Source organism: Aythya ferina, assembly GCF_964211825.1.
Source record: "Aythya ferina genome assembly, chromosome: 4".
Classification (NCBI taxonomy): Eukaryota; Metazoa; Chordata; class Aves; order Anseriformes; family Anatidae; genus Aythya; species Aythya ferina.
The window spans coordinates 31,004,560-31,021,049 of record NC_140300.1 but is presented as its reverse complement, the minus strand read 5'-3'; the positions used below and the strand labels follow the sequence as shown (position 1 = coordinate 31,021,049).

Below are 16,490 nucleotides of genomic sequence, written 5' to 3'. Positions count from 1 at the left end.
GGAAAAGGGAGAGAGGACACAGGAAAACGAAAAAGCGAAAAGCACAGCGGGGAAAGGGGAAAGTAAAAACGGAATAGAAAAAGAAAAAGAAAAAGAAAAAGAAAAAGAAAAAGAAAAAGAAAAAGAAAAAGAAAAAGAAAAAGAAAAAGAAAAAGAAAAAGAAAAAGAAAAAGAAAAAGAAAAAGAAAAAGGAAAAGGAAAAGAGGAAAGGAAAAGAGGAAAGGAAAAGAGGAAAGGAAAAGGGAGAAAGAAGAAATTAAATAAAATTAAAAATATGAAAAAAAACGTAGAAAGGAAAAAGTAGAAAGGAGAAATCAAAAGAAAAAATAAAGGAGAAGAGAAAACGAAAAGGGAAAAGAGAGAAAGGAGAAAAGAGGAATTAAAAGAATAAGGGGAAAAGGAAAAGGAGAAATGAAAAGGAGAAAAGAAAAAGGAAAAGGAGAAAGGAAAAGGAGGAAAGGAAAAGGAGAAAGGAAAGGGGAAAGGCAAATGAAAGGAAAAGGGAGACAGGAAAAGAAGAAAGGAAAAATTAAAAGAAAACGGAGAAAGGAAAATGGAAGGAAAAATAAAAATATGTAACGGAAGGAAGTGATAGAATATTCTTTCTATATATAAAGAAGAATATAAAGACAGTAGAGAGAGAAAAGAGGAAAACGGGAGCGGTGGAAGAGAGAGAAGAAAAGGAAAACAGAGAAAATGGATGGAAAAAAGGAAAGAGAGAGGAAATAAAGAGAAAGAAAAAATGGAAAAATAGAATGATTTTTTTTTTTTTAATGAAAGAAAAAATGAAAGAAAGAAAGAAAAAAGAAAGAAATAAAGAAAATTAAAGAAATAAAGAGAGGAGGAAAGGAAGAATGCGGTTCAGACCGAAACGAAGGAGCGGGCAGGCACGGCAGGACCGAGGAGCAGCGAGCGGCGAGCGCGGGGCGGTGCGGGGCAGCCGCGGGGCTGCGGGGGGCGAGGACCTGGACCGGGACGGGGACCACGACCCCAGCACCACGACCCCAGCACCATTCCCCCACCACCATCACCACCATCACCACCACCCCGGCGCCGAGTAACGTGCAGCCGCGTTGAAGAAAATAAAGTCATTTATTGTCAAAGCATCCAACATACCCAGATAAACTATAAAGTTTAATAAATCTTTTCCAGGGGTGCGTGTGGCGGGGGAAGAGGGGATGAAAAGAAACACGGAACTATTGAGACTCCATTTCACGGGCACGAAGTTACACGCGGGGGCGGGCGGCGGGGGCGAAGGGGGCGGCGGGCGGGCGGCGGAGCCCGGTGCAAGCGGAGCCCGGTGTGAACGGACCCGGTGCAAGCGGGGTCCGGTGCAAGAGGACTCGGTGCAAACGGAGCCCGGTGCAAGCGGAGCCCGGCGCAGACGGCGCCCGCCCCGCCGCCCCCCGTAGCTTCATATCTAAAATAAAAATTTACCCTGACATAGAATTATTCTTACACCTAAACCATAAGTGCTCAATAATTTAAGTAGAAACGTATGACAAATGCATCAATATGTTGCAATATATGACATTTTAAACAATGTACTCGTAAGCCGCCGCCTCCGCCGCCCCCCGCCGTGCCCCCCGCCGTGCCCCCGGCTAGTTGTGCGAGGTCATGTGGCGGGAGAGGTGGTGCCGCTCTCGGAAGGACTCGTTGCAGATCGGGCACTTGAGCTTCTCCTCGCGGCGCCGCTTGACCAGGGGCTCCAGCGCGTACTCCTTCTTGTGGTGGGAGCGCATGTGGTACACCAGGTCCGAGGTCATGCGGAAGGAGGCGTTGCACTTGGCGCACCAGTTCTGCGCCGGCAGGCACAGCGACGTGAACGACGGCGGCAGCAGCGTCAGCGCCGACGGCAGCTGCAGCTGCAGGGGCCCCGCCGCCGCCGCCGCCACCGCCGCCGCCGCCGAGCTCTTGGGCCAGAAGGCGGTGGCGTAGAGGAACGGGCTCTGCTTGGGCAGCCCCCCGCCGCCCCCCGGGCCGCCCCCCGGGCCGCCCCCGGGGCCGCCGCCGCCGCCCGCCGCCCCCTCGCCGCCGCCGCCGGGCAGCTTGACGGCCAGCGCCTCGGCGGCGTACAGGCGGCCGGGGGCGGCGGAGGAGCCGTCGGGGCACGGCTCGCCCAGGCCGCCCAGCTTCTGGCCCAGCACCAGCGGCGGCCCGTGAGGGAAGGAGCGGGCGGGCTGCGAGAAGGCGCTCTTGCGCTCCTCCGCCCCGCCGGGGCCGCCGCCGGGGCCGCCGCCGAGCTGCGGCACGGTGCTGAAGGCGCTGCCCCGCGCCGGGCTGCCCCCCTCCAGCCGGGCGCCCAGGGGCCCCCCGGAGCCGCGGGGGCACAGCCCCGGCTCCCCCCCGCCGGGCCCGGGTCCCCCCGTGCCCGTCCCCGGGGGAGAAGCGCGCTCCTGGCCCTCCTCGGCCGCGCCGTCGGGCTCGGGGCCGCGGGCCGCCTTCTTCACCTCGACGAAGGCGCTGCGCTTGGCCTCGCCCGTCTCGGGGCTGGGGGGCGCGAAGAGGCGGCCCCCCTCCTCCAGGCCGCAGTAGGAGCCGGCCGCCCGGTACTGCTGCTGCTGCTGCGGGGTGCACACCAGCTCCTCCTTGGGCGCCGACGGCAGCCCCGGCCGCTCCGTGGGGAAGCGGCCCCGCTCCTCTTCCTCGGGGTAGCGCCGCTTCGCCTTGCCCCCGGCCGCCTCGGGGGCGCCGTCGGGGGGCGCCGGCCTCCCCGGGGAGCCTCCGGAGCCGGGGGCGCCGCGGGAGTTTTCCAGCTCCCTCGCCAGGTTGTGGAAGTCCGTGGAGGGCTTGGTGGCGGCGGTGCCGTCGGGGAAGGGGTGGTGGAGCGGCCCGGCCGGCTTGCAGAACTTGGCGGCCTCCGGCTCCTTGCCCGCGGCCTCTTTGCCTCCGTGGGGCTCGGCGGGGCCGGTGCCGGCGCCGTGCAGCCTCTTGGGGCAGCGGAACCGCAGGTGGGCGGCGAAGGGCAGCTCGAACTGGAAGCGCTGGCTGCACTCGGGGCACGCGTAGGGCGGCGAGCCTGAGCGGGGACACGGGGGGACGGGGAAGGGACACGGGGGGCTGTCAGCGCGGCCGCCCCTTTGGGGCCGCGGGGGACGAGGAGAGGAGCCTCTCCTCCCGGCCCCGCTGTCCCCTCGCCTCCCGCCGTCGGGAAAAGGGGCAGAGAGGGAAAACTGGGGGGTCTCGGGGGGGGACACCCACCGTTGGCGCGGGCGGGGGCCCGGGTGGGGCCGAGCAGCAGCAGCTCGGTGAGCTCCTTGCCGTACCACACCAGCAGCTCCTCGTCCTTGGCGATGCGGCGCAGGGAGCGGTAGAAGAGCTGCCCACTCTTGATGTAGGCCTCCAGGTTCTGCTCCTCCCGCTCCCGGGCCGACTGCACCAGCCGCAGCCACATCAGCCCCTCGGCCGAGCCGTTGGCCGCCGACGTGTCCACCTGCAAGGCGCCGCCGTAGGGAGCCAGCCCGCCTCGACGGCGCGCACCGGGCCGGGCCGGGCCGGGCCAGCCCCCGCCGGGCACCGGAGCCCCCGGGGGGAGCGGGCTGGGGGCCGCCCCCGAGCCGGGAGCGGAGCTTACCCGAAAGATGTAGGGCACGGTGCGCTTGTCGGTGGATTTGAGGGCGATGAAGGCGATGCTGTCGTAGAGCGACGTGTGGCTCAGGACGCAGGGGCCGAAAATGGCATTTTCCGGGATGTCGCAGGTGGTGTAAACGCTGGTGAAAATGTCAGTCAAGCACTGCTGCACCGTCTTGGCGTCCCCGTCCCACAGCCCCCTCTGCACGCCGGCGTCCTCCATCCCTGCGGGCGGAGAGAGGGGCGAGGCGGGCGCGTTAGCGGCGGCGCCGGGGGGATAAAAACAAAAGGGTGGGGGGAAAACAAAACCAAACCGACCCCCCCCCCCAAAAAAAAACACAAAACACAAAACACCACCAGCACAACAACAAAATGACAAAAAGGAGGTAGTTGTGTTTGCCTTTCGGGGTTTCGATAGGAAAAGCAGCAGCGCTGGAAAAGGAGAAAATAACGGAGCTCAGGGGAGGCTGCGCCGTGATTTATGGTTCCGGGGGGAACCGCGGGAGAGAAAACCCCGAGAAAACCCTGAGAAATCCTCCCACGGACCCCAGCCCCGGCACGGAGCGGGGCCAGGGGGTTTCGGGGGTCGTCATTGCCGGCGCTGGCATACCCGCTGCCCTCCCGGGCCGCTCTGCGAGGGGGACGCGTGGCTGCTCATTACCATAATCCGGCACTTTCCCTCCGAGACTTTAATTAAAAGCAGCAAGCAGAGGTAATTATTTTTACCTCGCCGCGGTTATTTATGGAGGAGGGGGAGCCCCGGCTCCCGAGATGCGAGGGGACGGAGCCGGGCGGAGGAGCCGGGGGAAGGAGCCGGGCACCGGCAAATGGGAACCGGGCACCGAGCACCGGCGCTCCCCGCAGGGCTGCGGGTGCCCTTTCCCTTCGCAACCCGATTAGTTTTCATGCCGCCTTCCCCCCGCCCCATCTGCCATCCAATTTGGTCCTTTCGAGGCTGCTCGGGAGCAAGCTGCCCGCTCTTCCCCACCGCCCGCTCCTCTCCGCCGCCTTCCCCCTCCGGTTTTCGGGGTCCAGCCCCGGCACCCCCCGACCTTTTCGCCCCTCCGGTTGCCAGCCCCCAGCCGGGAAAGGGGGCCGGGGGGGGCCCTTCTCGCCGCCTCCGCGTTGCGGCGCAGCCCGGGGAAGGGGGGGGCGTTATTCCCCGCAACGAAACGAGCGGCGGGCAGCGACCCCCGCCAAACTTTCCTGCAGCCCCCCCCGGCCACCCCCCGGCTGCTTCCCCCCGGCCCCCTCCCGACCCCCCCCGGCCGCTGCCTTTGTCCGGGCCGGGGCCGCTCCCGCAGGGTCTGGGGGTGCGGGCAGGGCCGTCCGTGCCCCCCCCCGGCATCGCTCCCCCCGGCCGGGGGGTACTCACCAGGGAGCGGGGGGGACCCTCCTCGCCCCGGCGAGCGGCACAAAGGCCTCCGCTGCCTCCGGCCTCCTCTGCCTCCGCTGCCGGCGGCCTCAGCGCCGCTCCATGGCCCGGGGAAGGGGAGGGAAGGGTTGGAGGCAGGGCTGGAGCCGGGTGGCGAGCCGAGCAGCCGGCCCCGGTGCAGTGAGCGAGCGGCGGGCAGCCCCACACTTTTTGTTTGCCGCACATAAGCTGCCCAATGACGCGTGACAGCCCACGTCCCCTCCCTTTAACCCCTTCGGGGGCCGCCCGCTCGCTGCCGGCCCGCCCGGCCCTCACCTGGCCCCGCTGAGCGGAGGAAAAGGGGGGGCGATGGGGAGACCCCCCCGCATCCTTTTCCCAGCGGATCGGGGCTGGGGGCTCCTTCCCCGACGGCTCTCCTCCCCCCCCCCGACGGCTCTGCCCCCCGGAGCCGCGGTCCCATAGGGGCAGCGCCCCCCGACGGGGCGGCCCCGGGGGTCCCCGGCAGCCCCCGGCCCTCCCCCGGCCCCCCCCGGCCCCCCGGTACCCCCTCTCCGCCCAGCCGGGGGACTCGGGGAGCCTCGGCCGCTTCCCCCCCTCCCCGCCTGGCGTTTCGGGCTTCAGAAACCACCCAGCGACCGCGAGCGGACGAAACAAAACCCCAAACGCCCCCAAATTAAAATAGAAAATAAAAAGCCCGGGCTGAACAAAAGAAGGCACAAAGCCGTTCCCAGCGGCGAACGGAGCGCTGCTTGCAATCAGAGAGTGGGCTGATGTTTGGCTTTCAAATTCACTTATCCTCGACATAATTACGATTTTCCTTGCATTAGGATTAAAGGCTGCCTATAATATGCTTTCAACGTTTATCTTATTAATTCAACAAAACCCAGCGTCTCCCAAAACGGAGACGGACAAAACATTAAAAATACGGGAGTCTGTAAAATTCCTGTAAAATTTGGATTTAATTCCTGCTTCAGAGCCGGATTTTTTTTTTTTCCTTTTTCCCGTTTTTTTTTTTTTTTTTTTTTTTCCCCTCTCTCTCTTATTTTTTCTTTTAAATGCTGCAGCCCTCGCTTTGTGACATAAATTGTCCAATTGTCTCTCATTAGCAGGGGGAAAGAAAACGGACCCGTTATTTCCATCGGCGACAATTTTAAGGGCCACCACGGCACACGAAGCACTGGGCAGCCGCTGCGACACGGCGTCGGATACCGAAAATCCCCGAGACTAACGAGGACGGCCGGGGCACTTTGGGGCACTGAGGCAGCCTCGGATGCTGCCAGAAATTGGGTGCCGGGCACGGGTGCTGCTGAGCCTCGCAGAACGATGCCTTTACACGCACACCCCGCTGCCTGTGGGGTCGCCTCCCGTTTAGCCACGCTGGGGGAGCGCAGCCGGAGCCCCGCTCGCTGGAGGAGCCCAGAGCCTTTGTCTGGAGCACGGGGAGAAGCTCAAGGGTGACACGAGCAGCGCCGAAACGCAGGGATGTGGGGGCACCCGCTGCGTCTGGCTCACCCAGGGGACTCCCCAGGATTTATGGAGGGGGGGGGACAGCATAAAGGATGCTCGGAGCTGCACTGTCCCAGGCTGCGTGGCCAGGAAGCAGCCCCCTGGGGTGCCCACATGTATGGGACTGAACCAAAGCTCTCCGGATGCCTGGAGAAACGCGTGCAGAGCGGCTGCCTTCCCCCAGGCAGCCACCGCAGCTAGGCCTCTGGCAGCACAGGCCCTTCCCCAGGGCTCCCAGGAGGGCCCCACCGCCCTTGCCCCCCAGCATCTTCTGCCACCCTCCAGCCTCATCTCCCAGTTTTGGGTGCCCCCTGCGCCAATCCCCAGCCTCCTGCAGGACGCAGCTCCGTGCCCGGCTGGGGGATGCCACCGGCTCCCCGGCTGAACTTCCCCTGAACTTCTTCCTGAGCCAACACAGGACCTGCTTCCATGTATTAATGGATATTCAGCAGCGTGCTTCAGATTATTATTTTCTTTTCCCCTAGCTGGCTATGAATTCCTTCTGACTTTGTACCTCACCATTTTGCCTCTCGGCACGGTGTTTCCCCTCCTCACCCTACTTGGCAGCAGCGCCAGGGCTCGTGTAAACCCCACAAAGCTTTCACCCGGTTTTACCTTCTCAGGGCAGGGGAGAGGAAAATGGGGGGACTGAGACCAGCTCCCCATCTCCAGGGGATGTGGGGTCTGGGCGTTAGGGTGTCTCTACGGCTGTTCAAGGGGATTGTGTGACATTCATGGTGCTGAGCCCCTCCAGGGGGTGGCTGCCCCCTGGTCAGGCCTGAGCGAGAGCCCCCCAAAGTTTGGTGGGTGCAGGGAGAGCACCAGAAAGCAGGACAGACAGAGGGCAGGGCGGACGGAAAGAAGGATGCGGAGGATTTCGGCTCCATCCCTGCCACGGCGGCTCAACACAGGGTGTGTGAAGGAGCCTGCAACTTAGAAAGATTTATTTTCTCTCGTCATAAATCTCATCCCGTTGTTCCTCTGACCAACCAAGCATGATAAAGTCCTTTTCCATAAAGTATTCAGTATTAAAGCCACAAAGCTCACCCAATCAGTAGCCATCTGCTTCTCCCATAACTGCTGCTCCAGAAGCAGGGAAAAGCAGCCAGAAGAGAAAGGGCACCACTGTTAGGGCTCCGGGACAAATGAGGAGGCGCTGAATAGCGGCCGAAACCTTTAGTTTGCCTTGTATATCTGTATCTATAGAGACAGAGGAAGAAAGGAAGCATTATATTGATACAACAATTGTAAAACAAAAAAAGGAAGAGGCATCTAAAGGGCAATACAGCCGGCAGCGGCGGGCCCCACGTGAAGGGGATGCGAACAGATTTACAGAAACCTTTAATCGCGCGCCGATCGGGGGACGGAGGAGGCCGGGGAAAAGCCGCGAAGGGGCGGCAGAACACCCTGCCTTCCTCCTCATCCTCCTCCTCCTCCTCCTCCCGGGCGGCAGGAGGGCAGGCTGCTTGGGGGTGCGGGGATCGGGCCCCGCTCGGGCCCCCCCGGCCGCAGCATCCCCGCGCAGGGTGAAGGCTCCCTTCCTTCCGATGGAGGGCAGGAGAGGAAAGACGAAGGCGAGGATGCTGCCGGCGGCCCCGCCGCCGTCCCGGGCAGCAAACGGCTGCAGGCTGAGCCCGAGGGGGGGGACACGGCCCCCCGTGGGATGGGGTGAGGAGGAAAATCCTTGGCAGCACCACGCGTGGGCTGGGAACCCGGCCGGGGGCAGGCGGGAGGGCTGAGAGGTGCCCACAAGGATGCTCATTATTATTATTGTTGGTATTATTTTTCATGCTTTTAGGGTTTTTATCGGGAGGTAAAGCCCACAGCTGGGAGGCAGCTGCAGCCCCCATTCCCTAGGCAGCCCTGCTGGGGCTCGCCTTTCTCCCCAGACTCTTCCTCGCCTCCTTTTCCCTGTGCTCGACCTGGCGGGCACTGCTTCTGCCACCGTGGTGGCAGAGCTGGCAGCAAGTGGACTCCCTCCTCCCTCTTCCCCCCCTCATTAATTCCATAAAATTGCAGCCACTTAATGATGTTTGAACTGGGGACAGTGCTCCCTTCCCAGTGGGACCATGCAGCACCTTCCTGTCTGAGCTCAATGAGAGCACCCATCGCCCCAGACGCATTTCTCTTCTCTCAGTCCCTTTTCTCCCCCTTTCCACTGTATTAAACCAGCAGGGAAGTAGGAGCTTTTCAGCCACAATTTTTTGTGCCCTCACATCTCCTCCCTCGCAGGCCTGAGGTGCTCACCGTGCCTCACCCGTGCCTCCTAACACAACGCCCAGGCCCTGGAGCTGCAGGATTGGGAGGGAAAAAGCATCTTTTACAGCCCCTTCTCACAACAAAACCCCATTTATCTCAGTGCAAGGCTGTATTTGTTGGCCCGTTGTGCTTGCAGCCATGTTCCCCTTCATTTCCAAGGTGTTCCTCTCATCACCCATCAAAGCCGTGCTCCCCGTTGCTATTTTCGGGCAGTGAGGTGGGAGAGGAGAGCGCTCCCGCTGCTCCTGCATGTGCGGCTTCCGCTCCCTGAGGGCTTCAAGCACAAAATGAAGCAACAGCCTCGGTACTTTTTGGAACAGAGAGCATCTCTTCGAGCTGCCCCTCCATCCAAAACCACTTCATCTGCAGGGCTCTGTCTCTGAACTCTTTGCTTTAAGCACGAGCAAATCTCCTGCTGCAGCCGTACAAAGCCGTGTCGCGCTGCCTGATACATTTCTTGGCACGTGCACATCCTAATTCCCAATACTATCATTTCTTTCCTTTTTTTTTTTTTTTTTTTTTTAAAGTTTGCTTTTCTTCGGTCGCAATGTATTATGTTTTACTGTATGTACTACTACATGCTGCTTGCACAATGTTTTGCATGATCTAATATTCTTTGTTCAAAACTGCAAAAAAATCTAAATAAAGACTATAGTGTGTCGCATCAGTATAGGCATCAGCTCGCGTTTTCTACGGCATATGGTACTTCAGAAGCCATATGTACCACTGTTTAGTGATTCTGGCAAAGAGGCGCAGAATGGTGAAATCCAACTGCCAGGATTTCTGAAAACAAATATGTAAATGCTCCAGTGCTTTTGTTATTCATAACATACCTCTAACACAGCACATACAATATGCTGTTCATTCTGTAACTAGTATACTACTAAGCTATATTTGCTTCAGTCCTCGCTTTTAAAGATTTCTCTGCTCTGTACAATTCCTCTATCCTTTCCATCCGTTAAATGAGCACTTCGAAAAGGGATTTTTTCCTATTTTATAAGATGCGCTTTTGGGGTGGGGGGCATCATATATCCATGCAAGAATCTACATGGGAACAAAGAAGCGTGTTAGTGCAGCGTCCCCTCCTTACAGCCCGTGAAACAGAGGCAAGGGAAGGGCTTGGGAACGGGCTCTGGGAAACAATAGCTGCCAGGGAAGGAAGGATTTGGGTTGAAGCATCCCTGGCAGTGCTGCCCCATCGTTCCCCTCCCAGCCACAGAAAAGCCCCTGCCCCAAGGACCTGCTCTCCCCATCCCCAAAATGGAATTTGGGGCTTGCCTTCTCCACGCAGCCCGAAGCAGAAGCAGGGACCTGTTTGTCCTCTGGTCTGTGCCAGCCAGCAGGGGGTACACGGGCTGTAAACCAAAACTTCTTGTGACAACTTGAGCAATACCTGGATTAGGAAAGGAGAAAAGTCCAGTGCTAAGTAGCAAAAAGCTCCTAGGAATCCAACAAGATTTCACAGTGCACTGGGAGCTGCCAACTTTAACTCTTATCCAGGGGTACAGGTTTGCTCTGCCTGTTTTATTGAGCGGGCCACACAAATAAAAACAGGCACCTACCACATGTGCCAGGTGAGCAGCCCGGTCTGACGGACCGCAGACATCTCAAGGGTGGTTCAGAGCTCTCCTCTGCTATCTCCATGCCAGCACCACAAGAGCTGGCCTGTTTTTAAGGGACCAACATCTCCATCCATGGAATAACCCCCTTAGACTTGCTTCCTCTCATCCACCCCCATCCCCACTATGTTGGCTCAGAGGTGGGACACATCCACACAGTGCTGGGTCTCCAAAAACAGCCCTAACAGGGGGGTTGTGCTCAGGCCCTCACCTTCCCACGACACTCACCAGTGGCAGCATTGCCCCAGCCTCACTTCAGGATCACATTCATCCCCTGCTGGGATCAGTCATGGGATGCTCGGGCACCCACATCCTGGCTCCTGGTGGTGCCGTCCCCCTCCGCCTCACCTGGAAGCTCCCGTGGGAGCGCAGACGGGCTCCGCAGCGGCACGTTTTGGATCCAGCATCCCTGTGAGAAACTTCTGCCGTAATATTTGAGTCCTCAGATGTTCAGCCATTTGCACATACTGCGCGAGCGCCTTATTTGCATAGAATTTGTATTTGTTGGTATTCACATTTGTAGGAGAACGCATACATTAGATTAATGTCATCACAGTTTATGGAGATCATCTGTGCCACAGTAGCAGCTCAAGGCTCTGGCTGTGCTCAGGGGCCCACAGTGGCTCCCAGGCGCTCCCACCTCCCAAAAAGGTGCGTCAGGGCCACAAGGGGCTGCAGCAAGCCACTGAGCTGAGCCCCAGCCTGCTCCACATGGACCATCCCCTGCATGCTTTTAGCCTCATTTCACAGCAGAGCCTGGCACATCACTAGGAGGAACTCACCCCAGTGAATCAGTGTCTGTATGGGGCCACGTGGACCCATCCTCCTTGCTTCTTCAGTACCCTTTTCTACAAAGCTCCCCTCTGGGGATGCTCAGGGCTCACACCAGGTGCCTCCCTTCCTTCCTCCCACGGGGCTGTTATCGCACGCTCCTTGGCTCACCGTGGCACCTGGGTGCCCGCGCCTGCTCGACAGCTGGAAGCTGTCAGGAGCGATGCTGCTGGCACGGAGCGTTGCTGGGCTCAGTCAGATATTGTTTGTGTGGCAGATGGAAAGCCTCGCAAGAACAGTGCCGCAGCAACCGAGAGCTCATTTTCTGCGAGGAGATTTTTGTTATCTGGCCATGCTTTCATCAGGTGACTCCACATCCCAATGAGAAAGGCTTTGTTAAGACACTCCCCTTACCAAAATCATACAGTTAGGCTTTAAAGCCGAGTCACTCCTGGTGCCAGCATCACTTGGGCTTCCCCAGGAAGCCATCCAGGCCCCCAGCACGCAGAGACACTCCCCAAAAAAAACACCGAGGAGGAGGATGGCACACTTCCTGATGTGCAAGGATGTGGTGACACCGGATGTCAGCCTGCACAAAACCACATCACTTCAGGGACTGAGACACTCACATGGCTCAGCTAGTGAGAGGGATGGGTTCCCGAAGGAAAAATGATGGCTTTACGCAGTTTCCTTTGTCACAACTACCACGCACAGCCCTGTGGTGCAACTGCCTTCTTTACACTACCTTGGAGAGGTTCTCGTGGCTCTTCACTGCCATTTTGTTCTCTCCTCCCTCCAAGTGGATGGCACACCTCGGGATGCTCCCCCAAAACACAGCTGTGACCTGCTGCCTATGGGGGAAGGTGGAGGAGCTGCCCCAACCCACACCCCAGTTAAGTGTGAAAGGAAGGAGCTCAGGCTCAGCCACCACAAAAGCAGGGCTATCCCAGCACCCCACAAAGCCCCATCCCCACTGCATGCAACCCACACTGAATATGTGGTTAAAACTCCTTTAGTACAGCATCGTATCCAAGTTTAATGCTGGCTTTATTAGACATGCATTCATTGAAGTTTTACTCCTTACAAGCAAGGAGTCATATCTTGAAAAGGACTTCAGATGTTTGAGCACTTACATCCTGTTTTTCAGGGGATTTATGCACCTAGAAACCTGGAGAACAACTTCCACATCATATGTGAACTACATCATATGTGAACTCAGGCATTTCTGGAAGTGTCCTCAAAACTTCATCAACCTTGTGGCAAGCAGCTCCTTATTTTCCATTGTGCTGGTTCTTACTCTCGACCAACATCTGCCACTATGATTATGATCTCTAATGAGCTTCTAAATCACATCACAGCATTCTGCATTGATGAACTACATTCAGTAACTGTTTCCTTCTGCAAGATGTGAAACACTTCCTACAAGATGCTGAGTGCTCTCAATTCCCACAACACAAAAGGTGAGAAACTGTTTCTTAGCATGTCTTATTCAAGGAAACCTGGGGACTTGAAGAGATGCATAAGGAGATTTCAGCCTGCCTGCTTTACACGCAGGAAATTCTCAAGAATTGCACTGCAGGTGGATAAAACAAACATGGAAAAATGCCCCAGAGAAAATGCACGAGTAGCTGCAGACATTGCCTTAGCTACTGACCCCTTTCAGATAAGTGAATCTGGGCAGACAACCAAGTGAGCCACAGATATTCAGGGCCCATCTCCCACAGCTGCCACCTTCACCTTTTCACCTTTAGGCTGGACATCAGGAAGAGGTTCTTCACCGAGAGGGTGGTCGCACACTGGAACAGGCTCCCCAGTGAAGTAGTCACTGCACCAAGCCTGTCTGAATTTAAGAAGCGATTGGACTTTTTTTTGACAGGATGTGATGTATGCAATTTTTCACAGGGTAGGGACTAAGGTGATGACTCCTCATGGAGGACTCAGCTTGGTCTTTCCCCTCCGTTCATCAAGATCCCTGCAGTTCCTGAAAGGAAGCGTCAGGAAGGTTGGGTTTATAGCCATGACTTCATAGGGATATTCTTTATTTCCTGCAGATAAGGACACGTACAGCTGGTGTCTGCTGCTGAGCAGTTACCACATCACTCTGAGTAGCTGTGCTGCCCTCCTAGCCTGCCTTCTGCATCACATCTGCCATGTGACGCAGAATCCATTGGGATGAAGTGTGCTGTGCAAGGTAGAGGTGGGAGTTCTCCATCACCATGCTGCTCATGGCATGGCTGGGCTGCCGAACATTACTGTGCTGGCAGCAGGCATCCCACTAAACGCATGCACCTGCTTTGCTCCAGTCCAAGCATGAGCCAGGCTCTGCTGTCTGCAGAAAGATTTCAACCCATCCCAAAGCTGACACCCACTTTTGGTCAGGTACAACACACCTCAGTCTTCTCCATTGCCCAGGAAGATCAACTCATCATGGGTGCTGAGCATCTAGGACACATCCTCAGCAAGATGAAGCCACCCTCCACTCTTCAGCCCATGGGGATGCATGATGCGCCTCTCCTAGGCAAACCCTGTGGAGCTGATGGTCTGTTCAATTAGCTTCAGCCTTATGAAGTTGTGTCATACTAAGAAAAAAAAAAACAATATTGATAATGAAAACAGGTGTACAAAAGCTGCAGGGTCTTCCTGACACAGGTAAAAATCACTGTGGTCAGCGTAAAAAGGGGACAACTGAGACAGCAGAACAGACCACCCATCCCATGTGAACCCTGCTCAACTCTAACACCCTCCTGCTCCCACCCCAAATGTGAGACCCCCATTTCTTCAGGTCTGTGCACACCCAGCACCTACCCACCACCATGACACATTGCTGGGGTTGCAGCCATCTCCAAGGGTTCTCACCAGGTCAGGAGCAGGAAAGCCTAAATAAGCAAACAGAAAAACAATGAGGAAAAAAAAAGGCAATGCTCCCAAGCAGCAAGGGCAGGGCACACACACCACGGCATGCCAGTGCTGCGAGGCATCTCTGCTTACACCTGGGTGCACAGCCCAGGTGAGTGCCCTGTGACTCAGCACCACCCCAGGAAATGAGTTACGAGCGAGTTAGAGCCCATCTTGTTTGCACAGCCTCAGCACGCACCGAAGCGCCGCCCAGTCTCAGGGTGATTCATGAAAAACGTTCTTTGCTATGTGAGTCTTGTAGTAAAGAGGGAAAGCTGCTCCCATTCAATCAAGTCCACTTCGTACAAGTCCCAACCACCTCCCTCCCATCTGAAGACCAGCGGGGTATCACCAGCACTCACTTCTCCTCCTGACAGCCAGGGAGCTGCCACAGGAGCAGCCAGCATCGCTCCCACGGCAAAAGCCCCTGACCCAGCTGAAAAAGGTTCTCACAAGCCCGCTTCCTTCCCAGCCAGCTGCTGACGGTGGATGCAAAGGAAAGACTGACCACAGTAGAAACCCCAGCCTCTTTCGTAACCTTCGGTTTTCCTCAGGCACATCCTTTACAAGGCTTGACTACAGCTTCACACGAGCTAACGGACTCCTGGTTTCACTGAAAGAACTTCATTAACCTGAAAACAGTCCAGGCAGCACCATGTGCAGGTTCACGATTACATGCTTTGGCTATGCTTTTAAATGCCCCAAACTCCTCTAATCATTCAGGTAGGGGAAGGCCTTACACCACTGCTAGTCAAGCCTCCTGCTCCAAACCCGGTAAACACCCAATTCAGACCCAAACTCTGGACTTGGACCACTCAAACCTCAAATGCATCCACGGATGCAGAGGGCACAGCCACTGTCCTGTCCCCACAGCAACCAGCCACCTCCACAGCTTCGTGCCATGGCTCTTCAAGGGAAGGAGCCCAGGCTGGAGCCACCACCCCTCCTCTCCTGTTCCATGGGATGCCAGCTCTTACCTACAAGCAGTGCTCCATAAAACCTCCACAAAAGGTCCACTATCTCCCTGTTTGCTCCTCCTGGTGCTACACAGCCCAACCTCCTCCTCCTGCAGCTTTCTCTCCTCTGTCTTGACCACCACAGGGTCACATTCATTCCACACGAGGTATTCTTTGGGGCAGCGCAAGTCCCTCCAGCAGCAGCTTCTCTCCCTGCCACAGGGACAGCCACTGCCACCACCAGCTGAGCTGCAGGAGCATGGCTCTCTCCCCCTACCTGCAGCACACCCCCATGATGACACCCAGGTGCTCACATTTGGGCCCTTATAATGACAGGCCTGCAACCAGGGAACAGCCAGCAGCTGTTACGGGCTGCAGGTGTCCCCAGCAGCAAGCGATAGAAGGGACCTCCATGAGAGGACAACAGGCTCTGGATGAAAGGACGAGTAAATCCTACAAGGGGCTGCAGGGGGCAGGAAGGGGAGAAATCATGAGAAAAAAAAAAAGAAAAAGAAAAAGAAAAAGAAAAAGAAAAAGTAATGCCAAAAAAATGCAAGATGCTTTCTTAAAACTGCACATGAGAAAAAAAATAAAATCAGAAAGTCCCTTCCAACCCTTTCAAAGCCCCTGCTTACACAAGGAGTTTGGGCATGCCGTGTTACACCACCGACCTGCAGGGCATCGCTTGCAAGTGCAGCGTGCTCCTGCTACAGGTCCGGCACCAGCTCACCTGCACTGGGCCATGTTTTTGAGGAGACTCACAGGACTCTGGGAACACACAGTGCTCGCACAGGGCTGAATTTCCCAAATGTGGGTGGCGGGAGAAGGCTTTCTGCACGCGGGCTGCTTGGTGGTGCCTGCCGCTGGCGCTCAGCTCAGGGCTCTCCGTGACTGCGGCTCGACAGTGATTGCATGCCGGAAGAGCGTTGCACAGATGACTTCACGAAACAAAATTAGGAGTCATACATAAGAGAGGACATTGCCACAGCTCTGGCGTAATTAGGAGCCATCATCATCAAGCACAGGAAATTGGCACATCTGCTTTTTCAGGCTGTTGGTCCGACGGTGGCTCGCGCGCGGTGTCAGGGGGAGCTCTGCTGCAGCTTGCGAGCCCTGCAAAGCTGTCTTTGCACAAATATTTGCACAGCCCCCTCCCTAAAACAGCAGTATAAGCAGTTCTTCCATCATTTATCCTTCCAGTTGTTATGTTCCCTTTCTCTCCCTAGGCCCTAGAAGGGAACATTGACTTGACAGTGTCATGTTCTCTTTCTCCTCTCCAGCCCCGAAGAGGTCAGGCTAGATAAACACCAGTCACTTTTTAATCAGGATAACCCCGAACAGAACAAAAGTTACATTCTTGTCTGGATGTTCCGCAGAAGGGGCTTGCTCCTTCCCCTTAGCATCAAGTGACGAAACCATAGCAAATTGGGTGGCTGCAGAACCAAGACACTTCACTTTTTCTTTTCTTTTCTCTCCCTTTGGGTACCTACCTGGGGATCTGTAGGATCCCATCCTTTGATGGGATACGCCCAGCTCCCC

The 16,490-nt window shown here is 56.8% G+C and overlaps 1 protein-coding gene and 1 long non-coding RNA gene across 2 annotated transcripts; both read right to left on the bottom strand.

Moving 5' to 3' along the window:
* Positions 1–1,467: 1,467 nt before the first annotated feature.
* Positions 1,468–5,132, bottom strand: PRDM8 (PR/SET domain 8). Its single transcript, XM_084517009.1, has 4 exons — positions 4,946–5,132; positions 3,575–3,795; positions 3,202–3,433; positions 1,468–3,019 (listed from the first exon to the last, which is right to left on the bottom strand). The coding sequence occupies exons 2-4, from the start codon at positions 3,791–3,793 to the stop codon at positions 1,602–1,604; spliced, it is 1,869 nt and encodes a 622-aa protein (XP_084373135.1). The 5' UTR covers positions 3,794–3,795; positions 4,946–5,132; the 3' UTR covers positions 1,468–1,601.
* Positions 5,133–13,108: 7,976 nt separating this feature from the next.
* On the bottom strand, positions 13,109–15,229 carry LOC311436680. Its single transcript, XR_014693025.1, has 3 exons — positions 14,973–15,229; positions 13,906–13,976; positions 13,109–13,679 (listed from the first exon to the last, which is right to left on the bottom strand). It is a non-coding gene; the product is annotated as an uncharacterized lncRNA (long non-coding RNA).
* Positions 15,230–16,490: the final 1,261 nt, after the last annotated feature.